The 13,011-nt window shown below is 35.7% G+C and overlaps 1 protein-coding gene across 7 annotated transcripts; it reads right to left on the bottom strand.

Moving 5' to 3' along the window:
• LOC140873348 (probable starch synthase 4, chloroplastic/amyloplastic) lies at positions 1-12,418 on the bottom strand. 7 transcript variants are annotated; one of them, XM_073276445.1, is made up of 15 exons: positions 12,061-12,418; positions 10,915-11,439; positions 10,546-10,644; positions 10,416-10,468; positions 9,659-9,716; positions 9,229-9,311; positions 9,001-9,078; positions 8,425-8,504; positions 2,792-2,970; positions 2,578-2,652; positions 2,040-2,080; positions 1,219-1,324; positions 1,054-1,136; positions 749-822; positions 1-358 (listed from the first exon to the last, which is right to left on the bottom strand). In XM_073276445.1, exons 1-15 carry the CDS (start codon positions 12,250-12,252, stop codon positions 243-245), a joined length of 1,842 nt encoding a protein of 613 aa, XP_073132546.1. In that variant the 5' UTR covers positions 12,253-12,418; the 3' UTR covers positions 1-242. The 7 variants fall into 7 exon arrangements, 5 of the variants coding, with proteins under 5 accessions (XP_073132546.1, XP_073132547.1, XP_073132549.1 ...); XM_073276446.1 differs by having other exon boundaries at positions 1-352; XM_073276448.1 differs by having other exon boundaries at positions 10,915-11,368; positions 12,061-12,262.
• Between the last annotated feature and the right edge of the window lie 593 nt (positions 12,419-13,011).

Raw genomic sequence — 13,011 nt, 5'->3', positions numbered from 1 at the left:
TTGAAATTAATTGAAAAGACATTAATATATATATTTTTGACCGATTGCATCTGCTAAATTGTTAAGGACCAAAAGTGAACAGATTACAACCAATAGATTCAAATAATTTTCAATAATCATCTATACTGCCCAAATTTGATCAGAGCAAACTATATAAGTATTTCCATGGAAAATATCAAGTGTGTGTATTCATTTCGAGTCGTCGCCCGGTCTCTATTCGCACGAAGCACAACTCGAAAAGATCAGTACTCCTTTACTCTAACGGAGTTGTAGATGTCGATGTACTTTCCTGCCGTGTTATTCCAGCTATTATCTGTCTGCATAACCTTCTTCACTATGCCTCCCCATTCATCTGCTTCTGCACAAAAGCATATTAACTTGCATTACTTGAAAGTAACCACGACACAAACAAGCAGACAACTTTCATGTGCTTAACTCAAGCACGTGCAATCAGGGGCGGATCTAGAGGAAGTGAGATTCCTCTTCTTGTTAAAAAAGAGTTTTCATTTTGTACGCGACTCATCCCACGGATTTTTAGATCTACCTTAGCTTGCAATGTGAGTTCTTAATGCATCAAAAATACTTATCTACACATATACACAGTTCAAATGTTCTAATACAACTTCAATGATGAAAAACGAGTTTGGAACCATAAATATGCTTTGCTAGTCAAAATTATTGAAGACAGCAAAAGCATCAGTACTCTTTTATCATGATCAAAAAGGGGGGAAAAATCTTCCACACTTACTTTGTTGGTAGTAAGAAAATGCACGGTCTAATGAGTTGTTCAAAGATCCTTCATCAATTCCTTCGAAAACAAAGCTGTGATCCAAAACAAAAAAAATCAATCTAATTGGTCTAAAAAACCTCTTAAAAAAACTATAAATAAAACAAAGAACATAGAGTCACAGCTCCAGCATTTCAATTTACATGCTCCAGCTTTTCAAAATCATCTTGCTTAAATGGAAACTCAGACAATCACATAAATCAATCTCTGATGCAAGCAAAAAAATAAATAGGGATGCTAGAGCAAGAATGAAATTTGATCTCTACCCGTTTGCCAACTCGGGTTGTGAATGATCGTCCATGTCAAACACGGTGTCTGCAAGGCCACCTGTCTTTCGGACTACAGGTATCTGTATCAATAATTAAAGCATCCATATTCCTCGCATTTTAAAATCTTTATTTAAGAATTTCTGTCATAACAAGTTTACATACTGCTCCATAGCGCATTCCTATCATTTGAGCAAGTCCACATGGCTCATATATCGACGGAACCAACACCATGTCAGCAGCAGCATAAAGCATGTGGGACAACTCCTCGCTGCACATAAATGAAGTAGTGAGTTGAATCTGCCATTTACAGGCATATCTATCAATATATGAAAACTCAAGGATTTGACTTGGAAGAACAGCAAGCATTAATAAGACTAGAGACACTTGTAAGCTTGCTGTGGATAGTTATTTTTCTGGAGTCTACTCAATTTTTAAATAAAACTATGAACAGTGACATTGAAAATATTTGTGATTATTTCATTGTAGCTATAATTATTTTTTCGCATGATATGCAATTTTCTTCGGAAAAATAAAGATGCGACTATATTATACATATTTATTTGCAGAAAATGTGAGTTTTTGAAATTTTAAATTTTGAAAATGGAAAGGATGTGGTAGTTATGAATAAATTATATAAATTTACTAAAATAGATATTATGATATTTCTTATTAGTTGGAAAAGATTACTTTTTTAAGTTGATAAGAGTGTTTTTGTAAAATTCAATTGGTGTCACAAAGTCGGATCACAAATGGCCTCAATCTATATATTTAGGCACCGTTTGGTTCATGGATTGGATGATGATGAATAAATAATCTAAGGATTTTAAATCAATATATTTGGATTAGACAATGGTGCATGACACCAATCCTTGAAAGAACTTGAACCAAGCATTGGACATAGCAATGATGATTAATCAATCAATGTGTTATCCTTTACACCAAACGGTGCCTAAAGTGTAGATGCATTTTTTAAGGATAATTACCTGTACATGAGAAGGATCCGGACACTGGAACCTTGATTATGCTACAAAACAACGAGAAATCAGTTCGTTATGCTTCTTTTACGGGAATTTTCCCATAAGACTGCATGTGAGCAAAATAATTTTCGAAAGCATCATGGACTCTAAAAAGGTTATTAAACTATTGAACCTGATTGAAATTTTATCGAACATTTGCATGTTTCATAGATGATATTATAAAGAAGCGAGAAGAAACTCACAAATATATTTAATTGTCAATCGTGGTAGGATCCTTAAGCTATGTTGTTACACATAGAACAAAACTTCACTCTGGGAGCATGGTATGCTCCTTGAGCTAATTTACACATAGAACAAAATTCACTTTGGGGGCAATGATAGTATTTTTACCATATGCTGAATTTACAAAAAAAAAATAAAAAATAAAATGGATCCCAAATCAAACAGATGTTCAATAGATTCCGAGGAGAAGAAATTATATCCCATTTTGTATTTTTGAAAAAGATAGCATTGCATATACTGCGGATGTATAAAAACGCTTTACCAACTTGGCAAGACCTTCAAATTCTCTTTCAACCCGAGCATCTGAAGCTTTTCCCAAAACCACCAGTTGTCCACCCTGGAATTGTAAACTATATTGTCATGATTTCCAAAATAAGATCAGAAAAAAGAAGTAAAGAACAAAGTTTATAGATATTCAACACATATATATGCTTATATAGAGATGTATATCAAAATAAATATATATACACACTTACAAGTTCTTCGACATATTTGATTGCATTAGTAATCAAATGAAGACCTTTCTGAGCAACTAATCTGGTAATGCAAACTACAAGCGGAACCCTATCAGGGCCCTGTTCAAGTCCTTCCGAAGCCAAGCCAAGGCCTTTCTGAACATGGAGTTTGCATATCTTCTTCCCCTCGATGTTGCTAGCTGCCAAAGAACAATAATATTAAATAACAAAAGAAAAACCAAAGTAATTTTTTTTAGAAAAAAGAAAAGATTCATGAACTCTTTATGCATAACTTCGTAGTAACACGGATTTATATCATTAGTCATAGTTCATGAGAGATGAATAATCCAAGTGATCCAACATAATAATACGACTTTTTAATCCATTTTTATAGCTTCCTCTTGAGTTCCTGTCTCGACATGTTTAAGCGGCAAAAACTCTGTTATTTCCTGTTACAGATTGTATATATATGTAGGAATTATGTCATATGATTCTCCTTGATTGTAGGGATTGATTGTAGGGATTTGATTAGTCTATTTCCTAATATGGGCTGATACTCTGTATATATATATGTGTATGAGATAGATGAATAATAATACAAGTGATATGTATTCTTTCTCAATATACGCTGTAATTTAACATGGTATCAAAGAGCTAATACAAATTGTAGGAAGAGTCACTTGCCGATCTGCCAGTTCTTAGATTCCGGCCATCGGAATCCCTGCGTGTGAATCGTGATTGAGAGATTCGAGACCGGTGCGTCTGCTGTCAGAAATTTTTTCGGTTTGGTCAGCATCAGTTCAGTTGTGGGACCTTTTACGCAGAAGGTTCAAAGTTTCCTTTGACTCTTGCTGCCCTTCGGTTATATGGCTGAGAAGAAATCTGTAGTTGTGTCTGATGTTGTTCCTGTGTTCTCAAAAATCACGGAACATAAACTAAATGGCTCTAATTATCTTGATTGGAGTAAGACAGTTCGTCTTTATCTGCGCAGCATTGATATGGATAAGCATATGGTTGATAACCCACCTACAGATGAGTCAAAACAGACATGGTTTAAAGAGGATGCTCGATTATTTTTACAGATACGAAACTCCATCTACAGTGAGGTAATTGGTCTAATTAATCACTGTGAATTTGTGAAGGAACTAATGGAATATCTGGATTTCTTGTACTCTGGAAAAGGGAATATTTCTCGTATTTATGAGGTGTGCAAAACCTTTTATCGTGCGGAAAAACAAGATTGGTCTCTTACAACCTATTTCATGGATTTTAAAAGAACTTATGAAGAACTCAACATGTTATTACCATTCAGCGCTGATGTAAAAGAACAGCAAAATCAACGTGAGAAGATGACCGTAATGAGTTTTTTGGCCGGGCTTCCACATGAGTTTGAGACAGCTAAATCTCAGATTCTCTCCAGCTGTTAGTAGGGTGTTGCGCACAGAGAACTCTCCACCTGTTGGACTTAATAGTGCTCTTGTTAGTCGAAATAACATATCTGAATCTGGAAGGTATCAGCACAAGAATGGTGGTAAAGGAGTAGGGTCAAGCACCTATGACAAACATTTTGACACTCGATGACAGAAATTGCGTGGTATTGTTTGTCATTATTGTCATAAGCCGGGACATATGAAACGTGATTGCGGGAAATTGCAGAATAAGAAACCACAGTCAGCCTACATCGCTTCCACAAATGGCACTTCTGAGCAATTTGTCACGGTTCCTGCTGATGAATATGTCAAATTCTCTCAGTACCAAGAGTCATTAAAGTCCTCATCCACCCCAATTACCGCCATTGTTGAGTCAGGTAAACCAAATGCATGTCTTGTTTCTTCATCCACGAAATGGGTCATTGATTCTGGTGCCACAGATCATATGACAGGTAATTCTCAGTTATTCTCTGCATTTCAGTCACATAGCTCCAATTCTACAGTCACTTTAGCAGATGGATCAACCTCTCATGTTTTAGGATCTGGCAAAATCACTCCCACTCCTTCGATTTCTTTGCATTCTGTCTTAAGCTTACCCAAGTTGACTTTTAATCTAATTTCTGTCAGCAAACTTACTCGTACCCTCAACTGCTCTGTCTCATTCTTTCCAAATTACTGTCTATTTCAGGATCTTACGACGAAGAAGATTATTGGTAAAGGACATGAGTCAGGAGGCCTCTACATTCTTGATACACAATTACCGAAGTCCATTGCATGCTCTGGAATAACAGCCCCTTTCAAAGCTCATTGTCAATTGGGTCATCCTTCTCTACCAGCTCTGAAGAAACTTTGTCCACAATTTCATAACCTATCCTCATTAGATTGTGAGTCATGTCAGTTTGCTAAACACCATCGTCTTAGCTCAAGTCCAAGACTCAATAAACGAGCCAGTGCTCCCTTTGAATTAGTTCATTCAGATGTTTGGGGACCCTGTCCTGTTTTGTTTCAAACTGGTTTCAAATATTTTGTTACTTTTGTTGATGATTATTCTCGTGTGACATGGTTATATTTGATGAAAAGTCGTTCTGAATTATTTTCTCATTTCTCTGGCTTTTTTGCTGAGATCAACACTCAATTAATGTTCTTATTCAAACATTGCGAAGTGATAATGCTAAGGAATACCTATCAGAAACTTTTCGAACTTACATGACTAAACATGGCATTCTCCATCAGACCTCTTGTGTCGACACACCATCTCAAAACGGGGTTGCGGAGAGAAAAAAATAGACATCTTCTTGACACTGCTAGAGCTTTGTTGTTTCAAATGCATGTTCCGAAACGTTTTTGGGCTGATGCAGTTTTCACAGCTTGTTTTCTAATTAATCGTATGCCATCATCCATCCTTCATGGTGAGTCTCCTTACCACGTCCTCTTTCCGACTAAGCCCCTGTTTCCCGTGGACCCTCGAACGTTTGGTTGTACTTCTTTTGTTTGGGATATTCGTCCTCATGTTACAAAACTTGATACAAAATCTTTGAAGTGTGTTTTTTTTGGGTACTCTCGGGTTCAGAAAGGATACAGGTGTTACTGTCCTCATCTTAACAAGTACTTGGTGTCGTCTGATGTCACTTTTCTGGAAAATACACCTTTCTTTCCATCTGTGGACAGTCCTGGTCAGGTAGAAGATGATGATCTGTTAATCTATACTGTCACATCTTCTATTTCTGACCCTACTGAATCTGTCCCCGTCAAGCCTCCCATACAACAGGTTTATTCTCGTAGACGTCTTCATCCTACTCCATGTCCTGCACCAGCCTCTTCGTCGGTAGATCCAATTTCAAGTGCTGATATACCAATTGCTCTTCGTAAAGGTAAACGTCAATGTACTTATCCAGTGTCATCTTTTGTATCTTATAATCACTTATCATCATCCTCATGCTCCTTTATTGCTTCTCTCGATGCTATTTCTGTTCCTAAGACTGTTCATGAAGCTCTGTCACATTCTGGATGGCGTAGTGCTATGATTGACGAGATGAACGCACTGGATGATAATCATACTTGGTCTTTAGTCAATCTACCTGCAGGTAAAAAGGCAATTGGATGCAAATGGGTGTTTACCGTTAAAGTCCATCCAAATGGATTTGTTGCTCGACTAAAAGCCCGACTTGTAGCTAAAGGCTATGCCCAAACTTATGGCGTGGATTATTTTGATACTTTTTCTCCTGTTGCTAAACTTACTTCTGTCAGATTATTTGTTTCCATGGCAGCCACTCATGACTGGCCGTTATATCAGTTAGACATCAAAAATGCTTTTCTTCATGGTGACCTTCAAGAGGAAGTTTATATGGAGCAACCACCTGACTTTGTTGCTCAGGGGGAGTATGGGAAAGTTTGTCACATTCGAAAAGCCTTATATGGTTTGAAACAAAGCCCTCGAGCCTGGTTTGGAAAATTTAGCGAGGCAATTGAGAAGTTTGGAATGAAGAAAAGTAAGTCTGATCATTCTGTGTTTTATAAACAATCTGTGGTGGGCATCATTTTGTTGGTTGTATACGTGGATGATATTGTCATTACTGGAGATGACATTGAAGGTATTTCTGCTTTTAAATCATTTCTTCACAACCAGTTTCATACAAAGGATTTAGGGGTTTTAAAATACTTCTTGGGTGTTGAGGTAACAAGAAGTAAGAAAGGAATCTTCTTATCCCAAAGGAAATATGTACTTGATTTATTGACTGAAACAGGAAAACTGGAGGCTAAACCATGTAGCACTCCAATGATTCCTAATCAGCAGCTCACAAAAGATGGTGAATTATTTGAGAATCCTGAGAGGTATAGAAGATTGGTTGGAAAGTTAAATTATCTCACTTTAACTCGTCCAGATATTGCATATCCAGTCAGTTTTGTAAGTCAATATATGGCTTCCGTTGAACAAATTTTGTGCTATTTGAAACAAGCTCCTGGACGAGGTATCCTGTACAGCAACCATGGTCATACTAAGGTTGAGTGTTTTTCAGATGCTGATTGGGCGGGATCCAAAGATGATCGAAAGTCGACATCTGGTTATTGTGTCTTCGTTGGAGGGAATCTAGTTTCATGGAAAAGCAAGAAGCAAAATGTCGTCTCACGATCGAGTGCAGAATCAGAATATAGAGCCATGGCAAAGGCTGTGTGTGAGATAATGTGGATATATCAGTTTTTGTCTGAAGTAGGCCTTAAAATCTCAATGCCAGCCAAATTGTGGTGTGATAATCAAGCGGCTCTACATATTGCTTCCAATCCTGTCTTTCATGAGCGAACTAAGCATATTGAAATTGATTGTCATTTTGTACGTGAAAAGATCCAACTAGGTTTGATCACTACAGGATATGTAAAGACGGGAGAACAACTGGGAGATATCTTCACAAAAGCTTTAACTGGAGTTCGGTTTAATTACCTTTGTAACAAGCTGGGCATGATCAATATCTATGCTCCAGCTTGAGGGAGAGTGTTACAGATTGTATATATATGTAGGAATTATGTGATATGATTCTCCTTGATTGTAGGGATTGATTGTAGGGATTTGATTAGTCTATTTCCTAATATAGGCTGATACTCTGTATATATATATGTGTATGAGATAGATGAATAATAATACAAGTGATATGTATTCTTTCTCAATATACGCTGTAATTTAACATTTCCTATAAAATAATTATTTGACCATAAACTTCTTCAATTCTTAGCAACTAAATAACACCATCCAATTTCAGAATTCAAACTTCCATTTCTGGCTCATTCATTGAAACCTACTTCACGAACTTGTTGTGTACCAATTTTGAAGAACGTCAAATAATTAATAAAACATTTCTCTGGTCTTTATTTCCTGCACTTTCTCACGACTTCACTCAATTGGACTTTCAATATCAACCAATTCCCCTTGATATTCAGCTTCATAACTCTTATCTTTCAAAGTGACTAATGGGCGACAATAGCACCTCAAAATCAAACATATACGTAACGTAATCAAGTCAGAGCAAGAAAAACAAGTGTCAAGATAAAGAAAATATATACAAATTTATGGCCATGGAAGTGTCAATAAGATGCTTTCAAACGCCTGCCATACAAGTCAGCATCAGGAAACTTTAGATGTAAAGCGTCTATATTGTAATTCCATACCAAAAGCACAATATATGTGATGAAACAGAATGTGTGGCTGATTTCATCCATAAAAAGAAAAATTACCATCAAATTTAGCAGGCAAGAAAACATCAGTAGCTGGGTTCCATATTGTAGTATCGATCCCATTCAAAACACCGAAGTACCTATCAAAATAATTTATTAGTTTCTGATACTTAGTGATGAAAGTTTATATTATTAGCCTAAAGCAAAAAATAAAAACAGGCACCACAGTCTACACCACAAATGAACCATAAATTGCAATAAAGTAATCTCCACTTTTAGTGGCAACAGATGACAGAGAATTCATAGTCTGAAACTTCAGCACCATCTACAGGTAAAACAGGACACAGCTGGCCATCAAACTCTAAATTTTCTATTCCATTATTCACAGTTCTAGACAAATAAAATTTCATGAGAAAAACTCAAACTCTATCTTCTGTTCCTCAAAATTGCATGAACACCTTCAGATCAGATGACTAACAAATCAATCACTTCTCAGATTCCAAATGACAATAGACTGCACATGAGAATCGTCTAAAAATGGATTTTAAGACATGACAGGAGTTTACAAGAAATAATATTCAGAAAGAAAATAAATAAATAAATAACGAAAATCTTGAAAATTTGAGTGGTCTTTACTTGTCCCGGTGTCTTATCAATGTGCCGGCCAGCCAACCAGAGCAAAGTGTTTCCTTGAGATATGTTGGAGAAACTGTGCTGGAGGTCAGGAAAAAAATAAAAAATAAAAACTCCTTATTGCCCACTGAGCATGCATATATGTATTTCACTTTTATTCAATAAGAACTGAAATTCCCACATATAAGTCAGGTTGCAGGCATAATTATAGATAGATGGACGACAGCTTACACAACTGAATTGCTGTAGACAATGCCTCCTTTCAGTAAGCTTAATCTCTCAGGGTTATGCCCAATAGTTCGATCATCTACTGCCTGTCAATTAAAAACAAAAGAATATTTTTTTTCACACAAGTGATTAGTAAATTGAATGGGTAGAGAAGGGACTGAATGAAAATGGGATTTTTCCGAATCTTTCTGTGCTTCATAAAATGTATATGTCACAGAAAATATCCACTTCACTCATGCTTTTGGTAGATTGTGTTAGCCTTTTTTTTTTAATTGATACCATAACTCAATCACCAGCCAAAAGACACTCCTTAGAATGAAAAGCTAATAAAATCTTTCTCTCAATTTAACAACCAATTTCTATCAGCTACAGGCTCAAAAAAAGGATACTGAAATTCTATAAATACATAAACAGGCAAAATACAGGGAGACACCTTCTCTTCCGTTGCATATGTTGATCCATCAAGACCACACTTGCTGAGTTGCTCTTTTCTGGAAAAGAGTCACAGTAGACAGGTTAAACAAATAAACTCAAAAGCATGCTCCAGTTATATCAAACCAGTTAAGCAAAATCGATAGTTGATGTAATGAATTGCTTGAAGAAAATAGATTAATATTTTCCAAATGCTCACATTACATATAAATCTTACTATCCTAGCTACAGTGTTAAGTGCAAAACGAAGTTTGTCAAAGATAAATCACATCAAAACTTTTCACGGACCAACCATGTCATAAGAAAAGATTGAATACATTGAAATTACTGAACAATTTGATTATTATTTTTAGCTCTAAAACTGTAAGACATGCTGTTTTTTAGTGATCATTTTGTACATGTTTGATCTTATTAATCAATTATAATATAAATATTTTGACTATTGCGCATTGTTTGGTTTTTATATTGTCTTTAATATATTGATTTAATTCGAAAAAGTTGCTATGAGTCTGAAAGATTATATGAACACACGTTATGATTTAGGCCTTTTTTTTAAGTTAGACTCGGGCTAAAAAATTGTTAAGATCGGTCCTGCTAATCAGCTAATCATACCTACCCCTCGCCCAGTACCCCGTTTCAGGGTGGTTGAACAACCAATCAAAGGTACTCTATTTCCATAAAAAATTACTTGGTCACATAAGCAAGTGCTGAGAGAAACCCATAAGTTTCCAAGTAAATGCAATGTTTTAGAACTGTACCTGCATTCTCCATAGTGCTCCATATTGTGGATAGTCAACACAATTCTTGGTTTCTACAAGGAATTGTATGTCAATCCAACCTTCCACACTATCTTGCTAGTAGAAGTTAAAAACAAAAGGAATCTCTTACTTTAAGACAAAGATAATGGTACATGTCCCAGTATAGCAAGGGCAAACCCCCAGTTTGCCATTCATGGACATGAATAATATCAGGCTGGGTTCCAGTAACCTGGAATAAGATCAAAGAACTCGTGGCAATCAAAAGGTCAAATGAAATTCAACCCGACGAAACCTGTCAACATATTCAGTAACAAAAAGAAGAACACTTATAGTTGTGATGGCAAAAAGTAAAGAATATTCAAATCAGCTTTATAAACTCACATAATATTTGATATGGGGACTGGATTGTTTATAGCCTATAGGCTATAGGTAATAAGGTTCATTCACATTTCATCTAAAAACTATGCTGAAAAGAAAGTTCATTTTTCAATGAACAAACCTGCATCCATTCAAGACAAGCACGACTAAAGAACAAATATGCCTCTAGCTCATCGTATGAACCTCCATACACATTCTGACCCTTGAAAAAGTGATTGGTAGGTTCAACGAACATCACTGGGATGCCTGAAACTACTCCGCGATACATATTAACAGGAATCCAATTCTCATCATGAAATGAGTCGTAAGTTACGACCAATGTCAAATCATTGATCTGCTGTTTGTTGATACACTCGTAGAATGGTAAAAAGACATCTACTTTATGACCCCGTGTCAAACATGCCCGAGCAAGCCCCGTTACCACATCACCAAGACCTCCAACTTTTGCTATAGGTGCCATTTCAGCCGTCACATGAGCTATGTGCATGAGATCGGAGTCCTTTGGAACATTGACATGACCATTTGAGCTGATATCCAAAGATGGAAACTCTTTCTTCCAGAATGGAATTTCGTCACTGGGAGAAGGCCAGTTAAGATTATCATATTTCGACTTGGTTCTTGAATCAAAAGCTTTTTCAGCATTTAGCTGCAAAACTTGATTTTAGAACAAGCAATGAAACAAAAACAGAAAACAATTAGGGATGGAAAATATCAAAGGAGCCTTCATATTGTTATCTCTAGAAACAATATGCGCCAACCATAAATATAAAAATCAAGAAGTGCAACCAAATAGCACAAGCGTGGATATTTATCCATTCAAACTTAAACTTTCAACACATGTTCGTGAAACACATAAACCCCTCAAGCCCTCAAGCTTGAGCCTCATAACCCAAAATTACTTTCAACAAACACATAAACCCCTCAAGCTTGAGCCTTTATCCATTCAAGTTTTCAAACACATAACCCCAAAATTCGCCATTAACTAAATTTATGAACTGGTGGACATTGAATGATCATCCAAGGAATCAAGGCGCTCGGGTATCTGAGAAAGTTTCAACATTGGTATAAAAATCAAATTAAATTAAATCAGCCTGCACCCTCCTTCCCTTTTGGTTCACTAAATTCCGGTCTGCTGCGTTTTGCCTTGTTTGAACTCAAACTAAAGTGTTTTCGTGAAACCTATAGTCCTAAAGCAACCATAAATTCCACAACAACTCGTAGATACATAAATCCAACACAAATGATCAAAGAATCTTGATGAAGTTACCTGACCAGAACCAGTTTTGAGAGCACGAGTCTTGACACTTCCGTGTCGTGAATCAATGCAATAATAGTCATCCCTAACAAAATTTTCCCTTTTCTTGAAACAGCAATTACAGCAACTGTGACAGCTTTTTTTCAAATGGGGCACCGAAAATGAGTTCGAAATGGGCTGGGTGGAACAGGGCTGAAGAATCATCGCATCCGTGTTGCTGACACTGTTATTGCAACCTACGAGATCAAAAAAGAAGAATGTGTCGCCTGGAAAGTGTTGTTTTTGGGTTTAAATTGCGACAAAACGATGATGATCTTTTATTTTCTTGAACGGTGATGAGATATCTGATATGGCTGAACGATGCGAGTGATTTACGCTGGATCAGTATATTCCATTCCTTTTCTTTTCTTTTCTTTTGTTTTCTTTTCCTTTTCTTTTCATTTGTTTTAAAATTATATTCCATTCTTTTATTTATTTTTATTTTTTTTTGTGACGTGAGAACTTTTTGGTACATTTTGAATAAATTTCTGACTAACGTAGTCTGCAAACTAGGCTAGATTCTTTTATTTTTATTTATCTATATTTTATTAAATATGATTCTCAAGCATATACGATGATACACTTTATTAGACAAGACTCAAGAGTATTTTGTAAAATGTTTTTAACATCTTTATTTTTTATAAGAGTTGTTTCAATTATGTTAAAAAAATAATAGTTTTTCACTTATATTTCAAATAATAGATTTGTTTCACGAAATTGATTCGTGACACATTTTTACACGAGTTTTTATAATTAGATAGATAGGATCATCACTATCATGATATAATTTTGGACAAATATAAAAAAAATTTACATTTTATTTTCTCCTTTATCATTTTAATTTTACAAAGCACAAAAATGATATATTATCTCCATCAATGTTGTTAGACGAAGGTCTTATTTGTTTTATCATAAAAAATATTA

Source organism: Henckelia pumila, unplaced genomic scaffold (genome assembly GCF_033568475.1).
Source record: "Henckelia pumila isolate YLH828 unplaced genomic scaffold, ASM3356847v2 CTG_525:::fragment_3, whole genome shotgun sequence".
Lineage (NCBI taxonomy): Eukaryota > Viridiplantae > Streptophyta > Magnoliopsida > Lamiales > Gesneriaceae > Henckelia > Henckelia pumila.
The sequence above is the reverse complement of the archived record's forward strand: the minus strand, read 5'-3'. Positions and strand labels throughout refer to the sequence as shown.